Genomic DNA, 24,689 nt, shown 5'->3' with positions numbered 1-24,689 from the left:
TGCCCTGCCTGGACTGCTCTGTGTGGTCTTCCTGCTGTTCTGGGGGAGTGGGCTTTTTAAGCAGAGTAATATCTAGCGAGGTCAGCACAGCGCTGTGCCTCCTAACCCTCTTTCCCTTCAGGTATCCAGTTTGAAGTGAAGCGGGTGGAGTTGCAGGGCTCTGCAACCCTGTTCTGCTGCTGGCTGGTGAAGGACCTCCTGCATAGCCACCGGGACTCTGCCACCAGGACCCGCCTGTTCCTGGCCAGCCTGCCCAGTTCCACCCACTCCATGCCTGAGCTCCCTGGATCCAGCCTTGGGGAGGTCCGTATCTGCAGAGCTCAGGCCTCTATCACTTTTTACTGTGCTCCCCTTCTTCCACTTGTCCTGCTTTCTTCCTGTTGGGATGGGTGTAGGGTCTGTTTGTGGCTTTTTAACAGTGTCTTCTGATATCCCATGTCAGTAGAAAGCAGATGTAGAACTTTAAACCTGCATATGCTCCACATGTGCAGTGGGATGTCAACATGTTTTGACACACTTGGGTTGATGGGTTGAAGTTTCCTGGAGGACCATGTGGAAAGAGGCCAAATCCTCTGTGGAAGAGGTGACAGCATGGGTGCAGGGGTGTGCTGCTGGAGACAGGCAACGCCTCCTGTCTTCAGTGCAGTCGCCTGTGATCCCTCAAACCTCCCCTTGTGTTCGCAGATGCTCAGAGCCAAGCCCTGGTTTGAGGAGCCCCCGATGCCTGCAGAGCTGGAGGGGCTGGCGGCCTGTGAGGGCGAGTACTCCCAAAAGTACAGCACCCTCAGCCCGCTTGGCAGCGGGGCCTTTGGCTTCGTGTGGACGGCAGTGGATAAGGAGCAGAACAAGGAGGTGCTCTGGCTCGGGGAGGGAGTGGCCCTGACTTCAAGTCCTCTGTCCTCTAAATCTGGGATTTTTAGTGGGACAGGAGCACTCCTGTATGCATAGCAAGGACAACACAATCAGGCTTTTGGTTTCTAAGGAAGGTGCTCCTAAAAATGCACTTGTTGACACCAGGGCAACAGTCTTGTCAGTTCAGATTCAGACCCACTCCCAGCAGGCTCCCAAGCACTGGTCAGACTCAGGCTGTGAAGGCATTTCCTGCACTGTCCTCTCTGAGTGTGGCGTGTATACCACTCTCCTGATGTTTGCGTGGCATGCTGACACCACATGGGCACCACAAACTTACTTTTAAAATCAAAATTAGGATCCACTCAACTGGAAGAAAACATCCCCACCAAACAAAGAAGCAAGCTAACCAATAAGTGCTCTCAGGGGTCTTCCTGGGTTCCTGGGATGGTTTCTGTCTGTAGCTCCCAACTGTAACTCACATCTGCTGTTCCCGGTCATCCCTGTGGTTCACTGAGTGCCCCCAGCCACCCCTCCAACCCAGTCATTATGGCCATTCCTACATGTTCCTCTTCCACTGTCTTTAGAATTCACTCTCCTTCCCTCCTAAGCCCTTTTGGGATGTAAGCCTTAGCATTTTGTGATTTGGGCGAGTTGAAGTTGCGACAGTACCAACCTTCCTATTGAGAAGCAGTACCCACGTGTCCATCTCTTGCTGTGAACACCATTAGACTGCCCAGGAATGCCCACGCTGGCCAGTTCCTCAGAGGGCAGTGGAGTATTGTTGGTTGGATCCTTTTGCCTTTGTATTTTCTAATCTCTTGTTGGTGGAACATTCCAAAGAGCTGGGTCTGGGCTGATGCATGATAGTCTTCCTGGTTCTAACAGCATTTCAGCTGCTCCTCTACAGCATGACAGTTCTGTCTTTCAGTGACTGGTGTCTCATCCTTTTCCCTCCTGCCAGTTGGCCAGGCCTGCAGAGTAGTTACCAACAGGTAGCTACTGATTCCGTGGGGCTTCCCTGTCAACCCCCATGGCTCCTTTCATTTCCCTATTTGAAGATAATATTAGGTTTTAGTTTTAGCTTACTAAAAGAATGAGTGTTAAGTTCCATCAGACTATCAAACGATGTCTTTCCAGCATTTATTGAGTAATCAGGTCCTTGTTTCCTTATTAATATAACTAACACTAATCAACTTTCTTACACTCATGGAATCAATTCTTGTTTAGGTATAATACATTCTTTGAATGCCTTGCTAACTTTGATTAGCTGACTAGTTTTCATTTATTTTTGTACATGAGTTTTGTTTTGGGTTTTTTATGTTAAAGTTGTATGAAGCCTGCAGTGTTAGCAGTTCAGGTGGTGTGTAGGGACACACAGGGAAGTCCCTGTGGCTACTTATGTTCCCTTGGATGTCCTAATTCTGTGTTCACTTTTTTTTTTCTAGATTTGCCAAAGAATTATCTATTTTACTTATCAAGGTTTTTTTTTGTTTGTTTGTCTTATTTCTTTCTTGCTCTTTCTGTAAGCTAATTTGCTATTGTTCTAGCTTATTGGATTGAAGGTTTTTCTTAGTGTTGTTAGTAATAAGAGCATGTGCAGTGTTAAGTTTTTGAATACACTTTGTGTTGTAGAGATTTTAAATTCCAGTGTTCTTGTAGTTGTATGTTGCTAAACAGTCTGATTTCTTTTTTTTTTCTTTATTCATTCACATGCGCATACATTGTTTGGGTCATTTCTCCCTGCTACTTCCTGCCCCCTCCTTCTCCTCCCCACCCCCCCCACTTCTAGGCAGAACCTGTTTTGCTGTTTTCTCCAATTTTGTTGAAGAGTAGACATAAGCAATAATAAGACAGACATAGCTTTTTTGCTAGTTGAGATATGGATGGCTATACAGAGAGATTCCTAGCATTGCTTCCATGCACATATGTATTACAACCCAAAGTGATTCATCTCTACCTGACCTCTTCACTACTTCCCGGTCACCTTCCCATATTGACCACTGTCTTAAGGTTTACTGTATTAGTTCCTCTGCAGTGGGCACATCAAACACTTTCAAGTTTTGGGTTTCCTACCTTTCCCTATTCCTCCTGTATGTGTTCTCCCCTTAGTGTGTAACCCGTGTCCAATAATATTACTGCATTTGTTTTAGATCTAAAGTCTGCATATGAGGGAGAACATACGACTTTTCGTTTTCTGAGTATGAATGGGATCTGCCCTAAGGACAAAGAATGAAGTGCAATGTCCTTCAAGTAGTTTAAAAAGAAACCACACAAATGTTTTTTGCCTTTGAAAAAACAGAGCTATTACTTTAAATATTATTACAGAGCCAAAAATATTACTGATAAAAGCAAACAATCAGAAAGTGGGCTTTTGAGGGTTGACTCCTTGTCAGTACAGAGCATGGTTACCCAGATGGATGGACCCAATTTGCTGTACTCAGGAGGCTCCGCCCTTCCCTGTCCTGACCTTACCACAATTAATTGCTCTTGCCGGTTGTTGAGTATTATACATCTCAAGTACGCCAGTGACTTCGAGCATCTTTTCATGTGCTCACTTGCCATCTACATAGTTTCTTTGGCAAAGTGTCCTTTCACATCTATTGCCAACTTTTAAAAATTGGGTCGTTTGTCCAATTGAGTTTTAAGAGTTCTTCATCTTTTCTAGTTGTTATTTCTTCATCAGATGTATAGTTTGCAAAGGTTTTCTCCCAGTTTGTGGCTTGTCTTTTCATTCTCTCAACAGTGCGTCTTGTAGAGCAGGGGTTTTTAATTTCAGTGAGTCCAATTTATCAACTTTTCTCTTACGGATCATGCTTTTGGTGTTCTGTGTGGCCCACGGTCTCAGAGATTTTCTCTTGTGTTTCCAGATCCTTCAATTTTATGGTTGTGGCTTTGTTTTGTTCTTTCGGAAGTATGGAAGTTGAGCTCAAGGTCTTGTACTTCCTGGGCAGGCACTTTGTCACTTGAGCCACTCCCCACCCCTTTCTATATTGGTTATTTTTGAGATAAGGTCTCGCTCTATGCCTGGGCCAGCGTGTACCGTGATACTCCTTTTTATGTTTTCCTGTATAGCTGGGATGACATACATATGCCGCCACGCCCAGCCATTGGTTGAGATGGGGACTCATGAACTCTTTTTGCCCAGCCTGGCCTCGAACTGTGATCCTCTGGATCTCTACCTTCCAAGTAGCGAAGAATATAGGCATGAGCCGCTCCCGGTCTTGGTTGAGGTTTTACATTGAGGTCTACAAAGTACCTTGGATTGATTTTACATATGGTAGATGATATGCTTGAGGTTCATTTATTTATTTATTTATTTTAGCGGTACTGGGGTTTGAACTCAGAGCTCACTCTTGCTAGGCAGGCACTCTGCCTCTTGAGCCACTCTGCCAACCTGAGGTTTATTTATTGCAGAGTCAGTGTCAGATTTTGAGATGTCCTTTCTACATTGAGTTATCTTGCTACCTTTGTCAAAAAAGTCAATTGACCAGATAGATGTGGGTCTGGTCAGTGCCATTGACCTCTAGGGTGATGTGTTTTCCAAGGACTGTAGCCTCACAGTTAATCTTGACACTGTTCTTTTTCAAGACCAGTTTTGAATACATGAGGCTCTTTGCATGTTCATGTAAATTTTAGAATCTGCTTATTGCATTATTAGTGATGCCTGCTGGGATTATGTTAAGTCTGTGGCTGTATTTAGGGGAAAAGTCATATGTTGACAGTGTCAAGTCTTCATGCTATTTATTTGGGTCTTGTTGAAGTCTCATCAACGTGTTGTAGTTTTCAACATATAAATCAACGTGTTTTGTTAGATTTTTCCCTAGGGTGGTTTATGTTTTTGGTGTTGTTGTAAATCATATTGACTTATAATTTCAATTTCCAGTTAGTCATTGTTAGATCTTGTTTTTTTAGATCTTGTTTTTTTATTTTTTCTTTTGGTAGATTCTTTGGGATTTCCTATGTAGACAATCATGTAATCTGCAAATAAAAAGTTTTATGACTTCCTTTACCATCTGTGTGCTTTTCCCTCCCTTCTTCTTGCCTTATTTCACTGGTCAGGACCTCTAGTGCAATATTAGTTAGGAGTGGTGAGAAGAGACATGCCACTCTTCTTGTTCCTAATCTTAGAAAGTCTTTCATTATGGATTATGAGGCTAACAGTAGGTTTTTGTAGATTCCTTTTATCAGCTGCATAAGATCTCTTCTCTTCCTTATTTGCTGAGAGTATTTATTAGCAAAGGGTGTTGACTTTTGCCAAATGATCTTTCTGCATCTTTTGGGATGAACATATTTCGCTTAAGTTTGTTGATGTAATAAATCACAGTGATTGATTTGTGAATGTTGAATCAATCTTGCATCCTGAGGTTAAACTCCCTTGATCATTATGCATTATTACGCTTCTTATAGTTTGCTAGAAGTATTATATTGAGGACCATTTCATACATACTTATAAGGAATATTGATCTAGTTTTTTAGTAATATCTTTGTCTAGCTTTGGTATCATTATAATACTGGCCTCGTAAAAATGAATTTGGAAGTAGCCCTTTCCTGTTTTCTGGAGGAGTTTGTATAGAATTGGTGTTCTTTCCTTTTTTAAATGTTTACTATAATTGGTAGCAAAATTATCTGGGATGGGAGTGTTCTTTGAGGGAAGGTTTTAAACTACAAATTAAAATAGACAGGATCATTTATGCTTCCTGTTTATTCTTACATGAGCTTTGGTGGTTTGGGTTTTTCAAGAGGGTTTGTCCCTTTCATCCACATCATCAAATTTATTGGCACAAACTTATTTATAATGCTCTTAAAATCTTTTAATGTCTGCAGAATCTAACATTTTATCATCCCCGTCATTCCTGATAATGGCAATTTGTGTCTTCTCTCTTTTTCTCTTGATCAGTCCTGATTTGAGACTTTATCAGTTTTATTGATTTTTCAAGGAAACTTTGTCCTCATTAATTTTCCTTATTAATGATCTGTTTTTGCTTCTATGATTTCTACTCTTACTGTTTTCTACTTTGGATTTAATTTGCTTTTCTTTTTCTACTTTCATAAGGTGGTATCATAGCTTTTCTCTTTTCTAGTATAAGTATCCAGTGTTCTCAGCTTCTTTCCTTGGCTTTGTCTGTTTGTCGCATATTTTAGGTGTTGTGTTTCAGTTTCGCTCACTTACAAGTGTTTTCTCACTTTTCCTCTGTGCTAGTAGAAGTGTGATATTTAATTTCCATTTGGGAGAATTGTTCAGATATTTTTCTGTTTTTAATTTCTAGTCAGAGAACATATTTAATTTCAGTTCTTTCAGAGTTCTTAATGTTTGAACTGTGTTCCAGAATATAGTCTTATCTTTGTGAATGTCCTATGTACCTCGAATAATCATGTACCAGTCTTTATAGAAACACATTTTTAATTCTTTGGGGTTTATATCTAGGAGTACAATTCCTGGGTCATATGGTAGCTCTGTGTTTAATGTCTTGAGTTGCTGCCTGTTTTCCAAAGGGGCTGTCTGTTTTACATTCCTGCCCGGTAGTACCCATCCTCACCAACCCTTACCGTTGTGGTTATCATTTGTATTTTTCATGTTCTTATTGGCTCTTTGTATGTATATCTTCTTTGGGAGAATGTCTGTTCAGATCCTTTGCCCATGTTAATGGGGTTATTTGTCTTTTTACTATTAAATTGTAAATATTCTATATTCTAGATAAGTCCTTGATCAGATAGATGATTTGCAAATATTTTCCCCATTCTGCAGGCTATCTTTTCACTTTCTTCATGCTGTCATTTGAAGCACATTTTAAATTTTGATGAAGTCCAATTTACGTGTTTTTTACTCATCACTTGTGCTTCTGATGTCATTTCTAAAAAGCTTTGCCTGCCCAAGATCATAAAGACTTACTCCTGCGTTTCTTCTAAGAAAGCTTTCACACATGGTGTTTTTGGGGTTTTGTTTTTGTTTTAAGACAGGGTGGCACTGAACTTGGGCTTCTCCTGCCTTTGCCTCCCGAGTGCTGGGACTATTGCACATCTTTGTTCTCTTTTGAGGTTAACTTTTGTATATTGTGTGAGGTTGGGGTCCAACTTCACTCTTTTGTAGGGGGGTATCAGCACTATTTCTTTGAAACTGTTCTTCAGTGTCCTTGTCAAAAATCAGCTAACCATAGAAGTGAGGATTTATTTCAGGACTCAGTTTTGTCCCATTGATCTATGTGCCTATCCTTAAGCCAAGAGAACACTGTTTTTATACAGTAGCTTTCTTGTAAATTACAAAACTGAAAGCTGTTAGTCCTTCAACTTTGTTCTTTTGCAAGATTGTTTTGGGTATTTCAAGATTGCTTGAACTATTTTGCATTTTTATAAGAATTTTGAATCTTTTTTTGTTGTTCATCTCTGCAAGAAAGTCAGCTGGGGCTCTCATAGTAATCATGTGGAATTTGTAGCTCAATTTGGGGTGTTTTGCCTTATTAACAGTATCAGCTCTTCTGATCCATGAACATGGTATGTTTCTCCACTTATGCATTTAATTTCTTTCAATAGTGTCTTGTGTCCTTTTGTTAAATGTACATTAATCTTATATCCAATTTCTTCTGTTTCCTGTGTTTGTTTTTCACTTGTTGTAATATATATTTCTTTTTTTTTTTTCTCGGAAGGATACATAGGTATTATACTCTTGACTCCTCGAGTGTAACACATGTATTTATTTTCCCCTCATATTTTAGTGGTGGTATACCTCTTTCTTCTTAGAAATTTTTAGATCTGTGTCTATTGTCTGCCATTATTTTGAACTAAATTTTGCTGTAAGCAATCAGATTTTTTTCCTGGATTTAAAAAATCTTTGGACTCCAAAAAGTTTATTATTTAGAGGTATGTGTGTGTTCTTTATTCTTCCCTGATATGCAGTAAGACTTTGGTCTGAATGTTTAAAGCTTGCTTTGCTTTAAAATAACTTACTCTGTTTTGTCACTTCTTTCCCTACTTTCTCTCCTCTTGAAACACTTCTGGTGTGTGTGGAGCTCCTGGAGGTGTCCTTCCTTCTCACTGTCTCCTTGACTCCTGCTACTGCTGGCCCTCCCTTCCCAGCAGCCCCACCTCAGCTCTTCAGGCCCAGAGCCTTCTCTGCTCATCTTCCTGCCTTCTCTCAAATCACCTGGAAGTTGTGGTGACCCTCCCTCCCCAGGGTCTTCAGAATTTATCTACTGCTCACATTCTGGCTCCCAAGCCATATCTCTTCTCTCCTAGTTATTGAGAGAGATGACTGGATATTGCAAAAGCTCCCTACCACTGCTCCGGCTTCTGCCTTGTGCCCTCTGTCCCATCAAGGCCCCTTCTGTGCTGCTTGGATCCTGGCTCCTTGCTGTGACTCCCACAAGTCAGGGTGAACCTGCTCTAGAGGCTTTGCTCCAGTTTCCCCTCCAGGTGCCCTGCTTCCTTGGCATGTCATTGTTTCATCTCTTTCTCCTTGGCACTCTCATTCTCTGGTACACAATGCACTTTATTTATCTTCTGTCTCCCTCAGTGGACAATCAGCTCCATGGGATAGGGAAGAATCTCTTGCTGATGTACAGAACAGGTCCTGCCATGGTCTTCACCCCCATTGGTTGCTCCTTTACTGTTGTGCCTGGCACTCCCGTAGCAGCCAGTATTTTGTTGAGTGACCTGTAGCATTTCCTGTTGCAGGTGGTAACTGACTACTACTGTCTGTTGTGATGCCTTTTGTCATGTTTACCTGTGTCCCCCAGGCCCATAGGACTTGCTGGTTAACCTCAGAGTCAGTATTGACATGAGTCTAAGGATGATAGTTTTTGTTTGTTTTCTCTACTTCTCACTGCATTCTTGTGGTCAGGACATGCAATACTCAGACATTGGGGTGATGTGAGGTGTTGTGTGGAGCACCTGCCCTGAGATTTCTGGGGTCCTCTTTCTCTGGCACTGTCTGTGGCTCCTCAGGACCCCCATTATTACAGTTGTTCACGTGATAGGATGGGCAGAAACTCCCCAACATTTCTGGTTAGCTGTGGCCTCCTTCTCTGCCAGGGGTTTGTTATGTTTCTCCTTCCATGTTCATGGGGCTTGAGGAAGCTATTGCAGAGTCTTTGTCTGTCATCACCAGAAAGTAGTGGGTACCAGGTTTAACGGGATGCTAGAGGACTAGTTCCAGTTACTTCTGCCCCCTCTTTTCCCTTGTAGGTGGTGGTGAAGTTTATTAAGAAGGAGAAGGTTTTAGAGGATTGTTGGACTGAGGATCCCAAACTTGGAAAAGTTACTTTAGAGATTGCAATTCTATCCAGGGTGGAGCACCCCAATATCATCAAGGTAGATGGTGATTTCCTGTTGAATGGTCCCCTAATGTTGCTCGTATAAAATTTCTGTTGATTGAACATATTTCAACAGAGTTGGACTCCCATTTTATCTTTTCCCAGGTACTGGATGTATTTGAAAACCAAGGGTTCTTCCAGCTAGTGATGGAGAAGCATGGCTCTGGCCTGGACCTCTTTGCTTTCATTGACCGCCATCCTAACCTGGATGAGCCCCTGGCAAGCTACATCTTCCGACAAGTGAGAGTGGACCAGAGCCATCGGGGAGGATGTGGGCTTGGGTGCTTGGGTCCAGTGGCTGCAAAGATCAGTGGCACACAGTCATTTCTGTCTGTGAGCTGGATTTAGCCTTCAGCTTCCATTTCATAGAGTAACAAATTCTGTGGTTGAAGTAGAGACGGTGTTGCTGGGAAGGAAGGAAGAGGACAGATGCTGTCCCTGGTCAGTGAAGTGTGCTCAGTGATTAAGATTTATTTATCTATATAGACAGTGTCCATACCAAACACTGATATTAACCAATAAAGCATCACACTGGGCTGTGGATCCTATGCATTTGATCTGAATTCTTGTCCCCACCAGCTGTGAGACCTACTTGTCTGTAAGCCTCAGCCTTCTAATTGGTACAGTAGAAACCACTACAGTATCTATATGAGAAGGCTATTGGGATTAAATCAGAGAGCGCCCCAAGTCACATACACAGCACTGTAACCTCATGCTCCGAGTGCTGTTAATTAATCAGCAAAGATTGAGATTTAGGTAATCCCATTTTTCAGTAAATTTATTTTATCTGCCTTGTCTTAAACTATTTATCAATCTTTGCCCATTTGTTATTTTATTGGAATGGAAGAGTGATCAGCAGAACTGGAAGGCATCCTAGACAGCAGGACATGGGAGAGGTGTGTGTGTGAGGGATGGGGATGGGGATGACACAGTAACTCTTGCCTTGAGTCAGGAGGAGAAGATGGTGCTTCTACTTCAAGCTGCTCCTAAATCCCTGGAAAAGAGAGGAAAATACCAGGAAGAGGCTGCATGAACAATTTAGATTTTCCCTTTGCTTCTTGGAAATGACTTGCTCTAGTGACAGCTTCCATAAATCAACATTTATTCTTCAAAGTTATAAATTCCCAGAAATTACTGGGTTTCTGAAATTGAGTTTCTCAGGCACCCACTTATGAGTCTTGGGCCCCATAGTTATGCTAAAAGAATGGCACCTCTCTCTCTGACTGTGTTGGAATACTGAAGGCTTGTTTACTTCAATTTGTAGCAAAGATTTGTTCTGTAATCTTCATGGCAGAGAGTATCTGTGGGGTATATCAGAGTCACCTGTTAAAAGCTGCTGCCTCGGTTATTAATTCCGAGGTCAGTGACACAGGTAGCTTTTTTTGGCCAGTCCTAGTATTTAAACTCAGGCCTCTCACTTACTAGGCAGGTACTCTACCACATGAGCCATGCCCCCAGTCCAACTTAGGTAATCATAGTATTTTATAGTTGTGTACACACACACACACACACACACACATTATTACTCATAACTATAGATCCATAATTTTATCTAAATATTATCATGTATAATGCTTATACATGATCATATAAGAGGCACATTGCTTTTCAGCTCCAATCAGACTGCTGTACCTGCTGTGACCCCCAAACTGCTACCAGAACCCTGGGCAAGGTGCTTTCCCTCCCTGTGAGTTGAGGGTGTCGGTGTGGGCACCTCCCACTCAATGCCAACCCATGCTTATCACTTGCCCGCCACGTATCTCTTAGTGCCTGCTTCATCGCTTGTCCTTTCTCCTGAGATGGTTGTGGGACAAGTGAGTGTCCACTGGTAAAGTTTCATCAGCACCAAGAGAACTTATGAGTCACCCATTGGTGTTGCTCCTTGCTGGCTAACCTCTACCCGCCAGTGACATCACCACCTGGAGTGGCTGTGCCTCCTGTGGCGTTGAACCACATCTCCAGCATCTGGAGAATGTTTTTCTCTTTTGCTTTTTTCTTGTTAACATTTATGTTAAGTGTGTGTTTTACTTGAATTGCTTCTTAAAGCCCCTCTGGCCTCTGATTCCAGTTGGTGTCAGCAGTGGGATATCTGCGCTCAAAGGGCATCATTCATCGGGACATCAAAGACGAGAACATCGTCATTGCTGAGGACTTCACCATTAAGCTGATAGACTTTGGTTCAGCTGCCTACTTGGAAAGGGGCAAATTATTCTATACTTTTTGTGGAACAATCGAGTACTGTGCCCCTGAGGTTCTCATGGGTAATCCGTATGTATCGCATGTTCGCTGCAGTGCTGTCTTCTTGCCTCTTCCACCGGGCCCCACAGTTGGTGTGATTTTAGGGGGAAATGGCTTTAGTTTATGCCTCTGTGCTGAGTGATAAAGGGTCATGTTTTGGAGAATAAGTGGGCAGAAGGCAAGCCAAGTAAGATCAGTCAGAGCAAGCTGATGATGGACACAGGGGTTTCCTCAACACCCATTTATAGCTGGAGTTTGATAAAACAGAAAGTTGGAAACATATAAAATAGAAACATGAAGGTCCCAAAAGATGGGGTTCTTCAAGTAGGTGAGGAAGACCCTTTTTATCTATCTTTATTTATTTTGATGTCAGGAATAATAATTAGGTTGTTAAAGTCTGTGGGGCTGGACATACAAGAAATCAAGCAGCCACAGGAGTAATAACAGGAGGAGTCATGTGAAAGATGGAGTTCTTGTAGAGGTGCCATTGCTGATGGGCCATAGACTCTGTCTCTTAACCTGCTCAGCTGTGCTCTGAGCCCAGAGGCCTGGCCAAGCATCTCTGCTCCTGCTGGGTGTTGGGGGTGGAAGAGGCCCTAGGTGTGGGTGGAGTTTGCTTCTCTGCAGTGGGGCACCTGTTGGCTGCAGGGACCTGGCCCAGGCAGACACTTGTTATGGGCAACTTGAACCGAAAGAAAAACCGAAAGGAAGGTTGCTGCCTACACACGTGTAGGGCCTGAGAGGAAACTGCAGACAGTGGCTTCTAGTGTGCACAAATGAGGGCGTTTGTGCAAAACAACTTTACTCAGACTGAGACCACATCATCTTCCTCTACTCTACCATCTGCACACATTGGAAGTGCAGCTAGAATGTGTCTCAGGACAGTGGGTGATCAGAAGGAAAGTGTTCTTGCTCCATGTGGTCCTGTAGGACAGTATGTGGGGTCACCCAGATAGGCCTGCTCAGAGCTGGGTTTTATCCTTGGCCTGAGTCCACAGCATTTGCTGGTAGCCACTGCTGTCCCCATGCCTCACCTCAGGCTCCTGTGATGACCCCTCAGCAACAGAAAGGACCAGGGCCTGGAGCAGTGTCTGCTTAGGACACTTTTCATTTCAGAGTAAGGAGGGGAAGGTTCCAGGATGCTTGTGCCAGTTCCTGGAACTCAGCCACTCCTGGCCTCTAGCTGTGGTGCCTGGCTTTCCTGGGCCTGGGCCTGGGTTTGCTCTACGTGTAGATCAGCTGGACTTTTTGCCAACAGCAGAGTGGAGGGTGGGGGAAGAGAAACCTTCCTCTCTGGAATATCCATGTGAGAAATGTTGAGGGGTGATTTCTTTCCATATCTGATTTGGTTGCCCTGGCTCCCAGTGGGTGCTGGTCAGCTCTGCCCCCTCCTGTAGTGGCCATGATGTTGGCAGTGTTAGAGGGGGACTGTAGGTCCACTGGCCCATGACACAGTTGCTGTGTGGCTGTTTCATATCCAAGCAGTGAAGTTTCCAGTGCAGGACGGAGGTGCCAGTCTGGCCCAGCAGTTCAAGGCTGCTCAGTGGCCTTGCTCTCTCCTGCTCTGCACGGTTTCTTCTGCCGTCCCCCCCCGCCCCCAGCCCTCCTTTTCAGTTGTGAGTGTGAATCCTGCTTGTGGGCTTCTGGGTCAGGGCCTTGTCTTTCAAGCCCCTCGTCCTTCCCACATCCTTTCTCTGATCTTACCCAGCAGGTTTGCTGAGTTCTTACTTTAGATCCCGTCCTTAGGAACAAGTTGTTTTCACATCCTTCTAGCAAAGGGGCAGTAAACTATGGCCCTTGACCAAATCCAGCCAGCCGGGTGCAGCTGGGGTCATGCAGGTGAGGTTTCTGGTGACAAGAAACAACAATGGCCAGGTGCCAGTGGCTCACACCTGTAATCCTAGCTACTGAGCAGGCAAATATCAGTAGGACTGCGGTTAGAAGCCAGTCCAGGCAAATAGTTCGTGAGACCCTATCTCAAAAAAAGAAAAAACAAAAACAAAAAAACAAACCTTCAGAAAAAAGGGCTGGTAGAGTGCTCAAGATGTAGGCCCTGAGTTCAAATGCCAGTACTGAAATAAAGAAACAGAGTGTGTCTGCCCCCACTCCCCATTTACCCCAGCCTGTCCCTGTGGCTGCTGCACGCTTTGTTCTCCTGTGTCTTTTATTGCTCCAGGCTTGACTTGAGCTTCCCTCTGTTGCCATGTGGAATTCAAGACCCTGTTCTGATGCTGCCTCTGGCTCCGTGGCCTAGAGAGGCTGCTCCTCTATCCTCCCACCTTAATGAAGCACTCCCTCCCCAGGCTGTGTGGTTCCCTGATCTTCCTGAGGACCTCTCTGTTTAGGGGCAGACCTACATGGACTTCAAGGATGCCAGTCTCTCTGGACACTTCCTGGCTGGTGGTGGAGGACCCTGACACTCATCATTGGGTTGGTGCAGTGGGCTTAGTGCTAAGTGCTATGAGACTGAAATACTCTCTTCTCCTTACAGTTACAGAGGGCCAGAGCTGGAGATGTGGTCTCTGGGTGTCACACTATACACACTGATCTTTGAGGAGAATCCCTTCTGTGAGGTGGAAGAAACCATGGAGGCAGCCTTACACCCCCCATACTTGGTGTCCCAAGGTGGGCATGAGCCACAGATGGCCAATAGATGCCATTGTCCTGAGAACCAACAGCTCTTGTGTCTGTCTCCTGTGTCCACACTAATAGTCTTCATTCTTCTAATGCTTGATCTGACTATAAGAACAATTTGAATATAGCCTGATGATATGTCTCCTGGATCTCAGAGGCCCTGTGAACCTCTGACTCCACAGTCAGTAAGATCAGGGACTTAGTTCAGGGACCCCATTGTGTGAGGGATGGGTGTCAGTGTGTGGAGGGACTTGATCTCCAGCAGCTCACATGGAGGCTGTGGGCTGTCAGTTACACCCCAGTCCCATGAGGTACATTTGACCAGGTTGGGGCGAAGTGGTGGTTTGCATCTGGAATGAGGATGAGGGTGGCAAGGTAGATATGGACTCATTGGTCAGATAGGCTTTTGAAGCCTGGCAGTGGGTACCTCATGAGCCTGTAGGCTGGCAGAACCCAAGGAGCTGGCAGGAATAGTCAGGTGTCAGCTGTGCAACTGGGCCCCAGACTGATATACTGTGATTACATCGCAATTACGTGTTAAAAGCTATGAGGTGACAGGTACCTCTGTGCACAAGGTCTGGGCCTTAGCCTCTGTGCTTAGGTTGGAAGCCTCTGTTGTGGTCAGCTTGGGCTGCTATAGCAGAGGCCTACAGATGGAGCCTTAAACAACAGGTGGTTGTTTCACAGTTGCAGGAGCTTGAAGGGAGAGGTCGAGGTTCCCACAGATTGAACTCTTGGTGAGGGCCCTTCCTGGCTTGTAGATAGCTCCTTCTCACCGTGTCCTCTTGTGATGGAAAGAGGGAGCCTACTCCCTTCTCTGAAAAGGATACTAATCTCATCCCGGGGTCTCCCTCAGGACTTTGTCAAACCCTGGCGACCTCCCTCTGCCATCGCCCTGGGGTTAGGGCTCCAGCATGCATGTTGGGGAACATGGTTCACTACAGTGGCCTAGGAGGACCTTAGAGCTTTGCTAAGTTCTTTGTTCCAATGATGCCATGGCTCAGGAGGCATGCTCTTCCACCCACAGGGCCTAAGGCACAGTTCTGTCACCCTGACAGGCTCAGAGAGGCCCTGGTTGACACCTACAGGGGAAGAAATGGGACCCAAATTCAGGCCCAAGGCTGCAGCTCCTCTCAGACCTCATGTTGCTTCCCATAGGGCAGATCTGGGGATACTCTTGCCTGCTGCCTTCCCCTGACCCCACCTGTCAGGTCCTCCTGGATATTTATTGCTTTGCACAGTCAAATCCCCTGCCATCAAACAAGTTCGGGGGCTGTTGAGATCAATCATCAATCTGCAGGGATTCATTTCAGAGGTGACAGACTCCTGCAGGCTTTTCACTGAGCACACCAGGCTGGTGCTTTGTAGCCTAGGGCTCTTGCTGCCTCCAGCTCTGTCAGAGGCTCTGGGGGTATGGATCCAGAAACTTGCAGGTCTGAGGTGGTCCCAGCCTGGATCACCCATGTTCTCTATGTCCCCAGAACTCATGAGCCTCGTGTCTGGGCTGTTGCAGCCTGACCCTGAACAGCGCACCACCTTGGAGAAGCTGGTGACGGACCCGTGGGTGACACAGACTGTGAACCTGGCTGACTACACCTGGGAAGAGGTGTGTCGGATCAACAAACCAGGTGAGATGTTTCTTGGAATCCCTTCCTTTCTCCCTGTGTGGCTTTGCTTGGGATGGGTAAGTACCCAGGCTGCTTTCCTGGGTGAAGCTTCCTCCTCCATGCTGTCCTGGACATCCATTTCAGGGCCTGTGACTGGCCTGAGAGATGAGGCTTGATTCTGAACAGAGGCTCCTGAAACCACTCAGCTTCAGAGTGGCCTTGGGCCTTAGAGTGGCCCTGAATGGATGCTTTGGGGTGGGGGTTTAGGACATGTCTTTCAGAGAAGGCTCCTTGCCTCAAACCAGAGCCACTGTGGAGAGCAGGGGGATCAAGCTAGGATCGACGGCTCTGTGCTTAGCATCCCCCCAGCATCTTAGCAGGGTCTGTACTTGCAAAACATTGCCAGAGGGGTTTCTGAAGGTGCCCCCTCCACCCCCCATTCTTTTGTCCCTCAGTCTTTCAGTGAGAAACAAAGTATTTTAGAATGTTGTATTGTTAGGTTACAATACTATCTCTTCTTCATCCTTTAGAAAGTGACCTCCTGTCCACTGCAAGTCTGGAGCCTGGGGGCAGAAGCCCAAGTGAAGCAACTCAGGCTCCGGTTCTACGCGGGCCTCCTGCCCGGGGAGAGGCCTCTGGCAGCCAGCACTGCTTGCATCCTGTGGACCCCTCTCCCCCGGTTGGCTGAACACAGGGTTTCTCCTGATCTTCTATACTCAGTTTGGAAAATCATCTGGATTTCAGGCCCCTTCCACCCAGAGAAAGTAAATTATTAGGAATTGGGCCTGATTCCCTTCAAAAAACCCACATGGAAGTCTGGTAAATGCTAGAAGAAAAGCCAGTGATACTATATTTTTTTAGATTTATAAAATAGATTTGGAACTCATGTTTTTTTGTGACCTTGTAAAAGCATCCTCATGTTCAATTACGTTGTACTATAAAGGGGCTTTAATTTGTGAGTCTCTGCAAGGAGTGTCTTAATTCTCTTTCTACTTTTCTATCTACACATAGGTTTAATGCCACTGACTTGATATGTGCTCTTTTGAGTGACAGATGTGTGAAATCTGTAGAGCTGCTTAGCCACATGATCAGAATATTTCATTAATTTATTTCCTTGAATATTTTCCAAATTAAAGCAACTCTGCTAGTTAACAAAGCCTGCCTAAGACAGCATGACTTGTTTCATTATGCCAGGTCCGAGAAGCACTTGGTTTCCTAATCTTTCCATTGTGCACCTGACTTGCCACAACTAGAAAGAAGGCCAACCAGTTAGTTGGGGGGGGTACATCCGGGGTGGGGGGTGGCCCAGGGCTCTGAAGCTCTTCCAATCAGAAGACTGGGGAGAGGGTAGTGTTCAAAAGCAAAAGAAGTCCCTTCTCCAGCTGTGCAGGCTCCAATCTGCCAGCCATCTGTCAATGCATGTCAATGTCTGTGTGAGGGTCTCCAAGCCCATGTCTGTGCCTGTGTGAGGGTATCCAGGTCCACATCTGTGTCTGTGTGAGGATCTCCACATCCACCTCTGTGTCTATCTGAGGGTCTCCAGGCATGTGTCTGTGTCTTCTGAGGTTCTCCATATCTGTCTGAACAGCTACAAGTCCACCTCTGTGACTGTGTGAGGGGCTCCAGGCCCCAGAATTTAGTGACATATTTGTGTCAGAATTCATATTAATTTTCTGATTTGTAAGAGTTCCATTTTCAAGAATGAAACATTTTTCTGTAGAGTGTTTATGATGCTTATAAAGCATAAGACATTGGGGAATTTTTTTTGGCAGTTTGAACTCAGAGTCTCACAATTACTAAGTAGGTGCTTTACCGTTTGAGCCGTGCCTCCAGTTTTTGCCCTGGGTGGCCTTAGAGCATGATCCTGTTACCCAAGCCTTGTGTGTAGCTGGGATGACAAATATATATATATATATATATATGGTGTTGTATGGGTTTAAACTCAGGGCTTCCCATACTAGGCAGGCACTTTACCACTTGACCTTGCTCTGGTTATTTTGGAGATTGGTTCTCACTTTATTCCCCATGCAGGTCTGTTTTTGCTTCCCTGCATAACTGGGATGATAGGCACGCACCACTGCATCCAGCCATTGGTTGAGATGAGGTCTTTGTGAACTCTGCCTGGGCTGGTCTTGAACCAACACCCTCCTGATTGCTACCTCCCAAGTAGCTAGATTACAGTCTTGAGCCACAGTGCCTGGCTAAAAATAAAGCTTTTGATAACAGTAGAAATTCTGATACTTTGCAGAAGAAAACTTGGAATAAGTTCTGAGGCTGTGGCTGGCAAGTTTTCCTGCCTGTGTTTCAAAGTAGGGACGCATACTCTTGCTTTTCAAGAAAGCTAATTTTTTGGAAAAGAATGAAGATTCTGCCAGTTTTTAAAATAGTAATCTCTGCATCCCAACCATCACTTTATTTCTAGAGCTGGCTGATATGTGCAGGTTCTTTTATGTTTTCCAGTAGCTGGGGTGGTACATAGGGTTTTCTCAGGCTTTATGTGTAAAATCAATAATTTATTTTGAATTGTTGCCAATGGAGAAGAAAAAAAGATTTAAAAACAAGACCAAAGCAACCAGTTCTTTAGTTTTACAGAGATTACAGCCCTCCTTTTCTTTGATACAATCCCTGTGTCAAAAGATATGTTTAAGGGCTGGTGGAGTAGCTCAGATGTTAAGAGTGCCTGCTGAGCAAGAGAAGCCCTAAATTCAAGCCCCCAGTACCCCCTAAATTCAAGCTCCCCTGCCACCCCTCCCCCCCAAAAAAAGTTTAAACAGTTTAGTACCAGCTCAGTGACTGGAGTTCAAACCCCCAGTACCGCCCCCAACCAAAAAAAAAAAAAAAAGTTTAAAAACTTTAGCACCAGCTCAGTGACTGGCACAGAGCGGGTAAATACATATTCATGCATCAAGTCATTTTCCTCAGTTAAGAAGTTAAAAAAGCAAGAAGAAAGGTGTGTAAGTTACGACTTTCAAGTGGTGGAATTTAGGCAGCTTTCTCAGTACACCTTTCTGTTCTTCACAGCTATACCCTTTTGAAAGATGCCCAGGTCTGAAATTTAAGAATGAATATATACCAGGCAGAACATTACTTCATCCTCAGGGGAAACCAGACCTGTGGTTTGGAAGGGCTCTGCTGTTTATCAGAGAAAATGTGCCACACATAGTTCCTGCCATTTTATTACTTGGGTCGTGTTTTTTTAAAAAAACAGTGCCCAGGAATTCATGTCGAACACAGGTTTTCAAACAGTAAAACTGCAGTGTGCTTCCCTGGGGCCGGGTCCATACTCAGGGCTTCGGGAAGGGCTTGGGCTCCGGCTGGAGGGCACCCCAGCAGCCGGCGGCTGCGAGCGCCTGTGCTCCGCAGTGTTGACGTCGTGGGAGGCAGGAGTGCGGCCCTGGCCAGGACCTCCAGAAGCGGGAGAGAAACGCCGTGGCCACGCAGACAGAAAAGCGCAGCGCTGAGCAGCTCCGGGGAACGGAGCCAGCGAGGGTATGAACTCCGGGCACGCATCCCAGCCGGAACGTGCGCCTCACACCCCACGTTGGCGCTGGGGAGGGCGGCCGGGACGGACCCAGGGACCGGAAGTGACGGTCCAGGGAGGGCGCTGCTTCCGGCGCCGCAGTGGCCGCCGCGGAGCTTCGGCGCTATGGCGGCGTTTTGTCGGCAGGTGAGGTCGCACTGGGTGCCAGGCTCTTCGGGGTCTCGGGCGGGCCCACGGGGACGTGGGGAAAGCACTACTCTCGGTGTTTCGCGGTCAGGTCGGGGCACCTTACGACAGGAACCTTCCCGGGCGGTCGGCGCACGCCGCCCCGGCCTGTGGCGCTCTGCTGGCTTCAGCACGGCTTTGGCACTTTCCCTGGGCGGGGCGGGTCCGGCCACTGCCCGCAAGGGTGAGAGAGCGGTGGCGGGAGAGCTGTGAGCGCCTGGCCTTGACGGGTTGGGGTGCGATGGTGGCCTCGCTGGGGAGAGGTTGGGGACCCATGTGACCGGGACCGGATGATTTGTGCTTAATTTGTTACCTACCGTCCAGAACCGAGGTCACCTGTATACAAGTTGACTGATTTGGGTAGCCAAGAATATTATTCTTCTCTTTTTTTTTAAAGTATTAGCATATAATACTTGTACAGGAGGGATACATCGTGACGTTTACTTATGTGCTTACAGTATGTCTTAATTAGATTCATCCCCCCTCTCCCCTTCTTAGAACAATTTCAGCAGGTTTCATTGTTCTGTTTTCATACACGAATACAAAATACATCTATTTGCCCTCATTCACCCTTTCCTTAATCTCTCCCCTCTCCCTCTGGTACCTACCCCAGGACAGGACCTGTTTTACTTTACTGTCCTTAATTTTTTTAAGTGTATATTGATAGTTCGGGCAGGTAGCCAAGAATATTTTTTGTGGAATGAATTTAGGTAATGAATCTGGAAACTAGTTTGCAGTTCCAGAATTATCAGCCAAGCATCACCAGATGACTTTGAAATAGTTTTTCCCTCTCCCTCCCTACTGGCCCAGGCAGTTGTAGCATATAGCTAATTGTACTGCTCAACCCTAATTCCAACATTTGTCCTTGAAATAAATGCTGTTCTCTATATGCAAGTTTTCTTTGTTGACTTTTTAGTTCAGATACAGTTTTGCAGATTGCTTATAAAAAACTTGTTATGTTTGTGTGGGACCAATGGACTAAGTACCCTGGTCAGAAATCTTGTGATGTTCATTATTCTGGAATGGAATTTGATTCTCTTTCTCTGTATCTTATAGGCCCTTGACTGGAACCGCCTAATCCCACTCACCTGTGTCTGTTTGGCCAGGCAGACTCCCTATCTTGGAAAGCAGAAGAAGATGACTGCTTCTTTGTTGCGTAGACTGACTACAGCCTCCAAAGGAGGGAGCTTTCAGGAGTTATCCTTTGATGAACCTCAGAAGTGTATGCAGAAGCTAGTATGCCTCCCTGAGAATCTGAAGACTCCCGTAGGTCAAGGGTCCTTGGAGGTAGAGATGGTCTTCAGTGCCCTCCTGGACATGGGTTTCAGTGATGCCCATGTTAATGAATTTCTCAGTATACAGCCAAGTGCCAACTGTCAACAGTTGCTGGATATCATTTCAGAATTGATGCTGTTGGGTCTGAATCCAGAGCCTGTGTATATAGTCTTGAAGAAAAATCCCCAGTTACTGAAACTGCCTTTGATGCAAATGAAGAAGCGTTCCAGTTATCTGCGAAAGCTTGGTCTGGGAGAAGGTACAAGATGCAGATGTCATGCAGTGTGAGGAGTCAGAGTTGGGGAGAGAATGGCTAGGGAAGTTTGCAGAGAGGTCAGTGTCCTAGAGGAGAATATATGATGTGGCCTCTGCAGAAGGTATTGTAGAAGGATTGTGAGGAGATGAGGACTGGAAAAGAGAACGTGAGGTGAGGGCAGACCCTTTTTGGCACATTCACTGACTTCTCTAACTCTTAGAACAGTTGAGGCACATGGTCTGTGTTCAGTGGGGTGGTGTTGCTATGTGGTGGTGATATATATATATATATATATATGTATATATATATATATAGTATGTGTAACTTCTGATGTGAAAACCAACTTGACTCAGAATCCATCTCAGTGTTTTTATTTATTATGTAGCCTGAGAGATCTTGCCAGGTTCCTGGGAAGCTGAGGGAGTGGTTTCCCCTTTAGCTGTCCCCCTTCCCTAATAATTTTCACACCTCAAGGACTCACAAAGTTATCTGGGTCTCTTTATGGACCTTCTGGAGAAGGGGGATGGGGCCTAAAAGGACCCCCTACCCATTTGACCAGAGGAGTTCCACTATTATTTCTATTCATTATTGGCTCTTCTTGGTCAGAATTTTTTTTTTTTTTTGGCCGAGGGTGGGGGGGTAGCTGGGGTTTAAAATGTTAGCCTTGTATATTTCTCTTAACAGTATCTCTTAAAATGTAATCTAAAAACCTATAACAATACTGTATGTCCTTTGGTTGTTCATTAGCAAACTTAGCATAGCTTAAGAGACAAAGCCTAAAATCCTGAAATTCACTTCTCACACATTTTAGTGAGGTAGCAAATAACTCTGATATTAGGAGAAATTCAGTGAACAGTTTGAGTGATTTTAAGTTTCCAGTTTCTGAATTTTGCCCAGTTGTCCATAGGAATACCATGTACCCCAGTTTGCCTGGGATAGTCCCAGTTTATACTAATTGTCTGATGGAGTGGCCTCACGAGTGCCCTGGTTTGGATAAAACATGTGGTCACCCTCAGGATGTCAGTATTTGTGGTATGTGTCATGAGTATTCTTGTCTCTCCCTGTCATTATTATGGAACTGTTTTCATTGAGGTCAGGCTCCCAGGTCTTGAGTGCTGGTCACGAATGTGTTAACGGCTCTTTTATTAAAGGGGGAACACAGGAGTCCCCCCACCCCCAATCCCACTGTTGGGGAGGCTAATCTCCCATCCTACTGTCTGATCTTTCTGGTAATTGTGAAATTCTTTTCTAGGTTAGGAGGGCAAGAGGAAGCCTAGAATATGAAGCTGATGGCTTCAGATGGAAGGCCAGAAGAGGGCAGGGTTGTAGGGTGGGCTGGTGAGTCTGGTGCTCCATGGAAGATGTGTTAGAAACTCTTGCTCATTCTGTAGAGGGTGAGGAGCCTTGTTAATTTTTTAAATGATGGCTTCAGTCAGGTGTAGCTAACTCTTGCGTTTCTGGACTATTCTGAAATTCTGTGCTTTCCTTTTCTTAATGTTCTGCAGGAAAACTAAAGAGGGTACTTCACATTTGCCCTGAGATTTTCACCATGTGTCATCAGGACATTGATGACATCATCAAGGTCCTCAAGGAGAAGTGCCTGTTCACTGTTCAGCAAGTCACTGAGATTTTGCACAGATGTCCCAATGTTCTTCGAGAGGATCCTAGTGAATTGGAATACAAATTCCAGGTGAGAATGGCTGGTTAGGCTAATAACAGCAGGTGTTTCAGGTTTTCAGATGCAGTGTCTGCTCTGGGGTACGAAGCCTCTAAATGGACGAGAGTAGAAGGTCTCGGTTCTCTTCTTCACACAGCAGCCAAGGAAAACAGCCTGGTTCTTCCACTTCTCTCCAGATCAACCTGTTCTGAAGCTTTTCTTCCTTAATAATGAAAGACCCAGTCACATTGCATTCTTAGAGTCTAAGTGGGTATTCTGAAATAGCTAAAACTTTCCTGACCTTAGAATGTACTTTTGCATATTGATTTTGAAAATGTAATTGTGACAGTTACCCCAGTATTTTAGTAACAATTATGACAACTTGGGTTAAATGCCTATACATCTGAATTTTTTCCTGTTCTTCACGTACTCATGGCTTTCCTTCCTCTGTCTAAGGAAAACATAACTTTTCCCTCCTGCCCTTTATTTTCTGCTGCACTTTTCTCAATATGGATTTGAAAACTTGTCAGCTGTCACACACATACGGTATCATAGAGTATGTGTTCTGTTGTTACTAACTAGGCAATTGTTTTCTAATGCTTTTGGACAGCTCAAGTTCTTAATTTATTGTGGAATGATAAGTTTTAAGATTCTGTAGTGGGAATCCTAAACATGTTTGTGTCTCCCAGTATGCATATTTTAGGATGGGAATTAAGCACCTGGACATAGTAAGGACTGAATTCTTGCAGTACTCAATAACCAGGATCAAGCAGAGACACATTTACCTGGAGCGCCTCGGTCGGTACCAAACTCCTGATAAGAAGGGGCAGACTCAGATTGCTAATCCTTTACTCAAGGACATTCTCAGAGTTTCAGAAGCTGAGTTTTTGGACAAGACAGCCTGTTCTACTGCTGAGGAGTTTGAGGTTTTTAAAAAGCTCTTGGCTCGGGAGGAGGAAGAGCCTGAGGGCAGCATGTCTGATGAGGAGGAGGAAGAAGAGGAAGAAGATGAGGAGCTGCTGTGATGGAGGACTGCAGCAAAAAGGATCAAGGGATGTCAAAGAACATTCTTGTGTTCTTAGAGCTTTTGGGAGCTTCTCAAGCTTTTTCATTCTAACACTGGTCTTTTTGATTAAAAAAAAAATTATTATGACCACCTGAGATGCAGATATGTCAAACCATATAGGGAATGCTTTGGTTTGGTCTGTTGTGTTCTGTGACAGGTCCTGCTGCATCCTAAATAAAAGACTGAGCTTTTAAAATCCAGGAGACTCAATACCACCAATTTTGGTTTATTTTTCTTCTGTTGAAATGGTGCTAATTCTACAACAGTGTGGCAGAGGATAGGGTGTCTTCTGGTTCAAGTCACTTTGTCTTTCCTTATAGTTATAAAGGTGAAATCATGAGGCAAGGTGAGGTTTTAATACATCATAGCACTTTATTTTATGAAAACCACTATCAGGTTTCTCACAAAAATCCTTATGTTTTTAGTCCAACAGGCTTTTACTGCTTCTTAACTGCACTCACATGTACAGCAGAGGAAGAGGCAGGTGATTGATTGGTCAGGTATGCTTTGCTTTTACATGGTTTCTTCAGGCCAGAAAAGCACTGGCACTTTTCTCTGTGAAAAACTGATGCTTCCTGCTCAACAAATTGGCCTTCATGCCAGCTCCTGGCTGGTGGCCATTTCAAGGCCTGGCATCTCTGGCCCTATAGCCTGCAGTGCCAGAGTGCACTGGCCCAGAGAATGCCAGCACTGGTGGGGCTGGGAGCAGTCTTTGATGTCACCTGTCCACCCCATGTGATAGATGGGCTTCTGAGGACAAGAGGGGAAGAGCCCAGGTTTGATTTTAGGGAGCTCGCCAGATGCCCATAGAGTGGACATCATCTAGGGAACATGAGGGTGTAAGGAGCCATGTGGGAACAGGATAGGGTTAACTCTGAGGTAGAGGCCAGGCTTTGATGGAGCTAGTTCTCAGAGGGGCCTCGATGATTGGTGCTGCAAAAATCATGTTTGGTGGTGGAACCAAAGTTCAGTCTGCTTGGTGGCATTTTAATAGCCATATGAAACTCATCTGAGGCTTGGCCTTGTTCCTATATAGACCATGGAAGATTCCTGTAAGGCTGCAGTATTCGCCTGGGGTGACCTTGACGCTTA

General features: G+C 45.0%; 3 protein-coding genes across 11 annotated transcripts in view; 2 read left to right on the top strand and 1 right to left on the bottom strand.

Annotated features, from left to right (window-relative positions):
• Pask (PAS domain containing serine/threonine kinase) overlaps nucleotides 1-16,606 on the top strand; it is a 44,819-nt gene extending 28,213 nt beyond the window's left edge. For 6 of the 8 annotated variants that reach the window (XM_020183052.2, XM_074072256.1, XM_074072257.1 and 3 more), the window contains 8 exons: nucleotides 122-303; nucleotides 685-852; nucleotides 9,031-9,156; nucleotides 9,264-9,398; nucleotides 11,227-11,426; nucleotides 13,888-14,021; nucleotides 15,512-15,658; nucleotides 16,168-16,606. In XM_020183052.2, the coding sequence (XP_020038641.1) occupies nucleotides 122-303; nucleotides 685-852; nucleotides 9,031-9,156; nucleotides 9,264-9,398; nucleotides 11,227-11,426; nucleotides 13,888-14,021; nucleotides 15,512-15,658; nucleotides 16,168-16,325 (1,250 nt within the window). In that variant the 3' untranslated portion in view covers nucleotides 16,326-16,606. Of the gene's footprint in view, nucleotides 1-121; nucleotides 304-684; nucleotides 853-9,030; nucleotides 9,157-9,263; nucleotides 9,399-10,005; nucleotides 10,055-11,226; nucleotides 11,427-13,887; nucleotides 14,022-15,511; nucleotides 15,659-16,167 lie in introns of those variants that run through there. The other 2 variants (XR_012447454.1, XM_074072258.1) reach the window with 2 other exon arrangements.
• Nucleotides 16,607-19,201: 2,595 nt separating this feature from the next.
• Mterf4 (mitochondrial transcription termination factor 4) lies at nucleotides 19,202-23,797 on the top strand. The gene is made up of 4 exons (XM_020183062.2): nucleotides 19,202-19,304; nucleotides 20,400-20,877; nucleotides 22,380-22,564; nucleotides 23,221-23,797. The coding sequence occupies exons 1-4, from the start codon at nucleotides 19,284-19,286 to the stop codon at nucleotides 23,554-23,556; spliced, it is 1,020 nt and encodes a 339-aa protein (XP_020038651.2). The 5' UTR covers nucleotides 19,202-19,283; the 3' UTR covers nucleotides 23,557-23,797.
• Sned1 (sushi, nidogen and EGF like domains 1) overlaps nucleotides 20,876-24,689 on the bottom strand; it is a 75,329-nt gene continuing 71,515 nt past the window's right edge. The window contains exon 32 of one of the 2 annotated variants that reach the window (XM_074072243.1): nucleotides 20,876-21,026. The gene's annotated coding sequence lies outside the window, so the exon portion shown is untranslated. Of the gene's footprint in view, nucleotides 21,027-22,557; nucleotides 22,755-24,689 lie in introns of those variants that run through there. The other variant, XM_074072242.1, reaches the window with a different exon arrangement.

Source organism: Castor canadensis, chromosome 4 (assembly GCF_047511655.1).
Source record: "Castor canadensis chromosome 4, mCasCan1.hap1v2, whole genome shotgun sequence".
NCBI lineage: Eukaryota > Metazoa > Chordata > Mammalia > Rodentia > Castoridae > Castor > Castor canadensis.
This window is presented reverse-complemented; position numbering and strand designations above follow the sequence as displayed.

Bases quoted from the DNA above. Each gene is read 5' to 3' on its own strand.
- Mterf4 (XM_020183062.2), top strand. From the start codon at position 19,284: ATGGCGGCGTTTTGTCGGCAG. The intron at 19,305-20,399 runs GTGAGGTCGCAC...TGTATCTTATAG, and splicing joins TGGCGGCGTTTTGTCGGCAG to GCCCTTGACTGGAACCGCCT. The intron at 20,878-22,379 runs GTACAAGATGCA...AATGTTCTGCAG, and splicing joins AAAGCTTGGTCTGGGAGAAG to GAAAACTAAAGAGGGTACTT.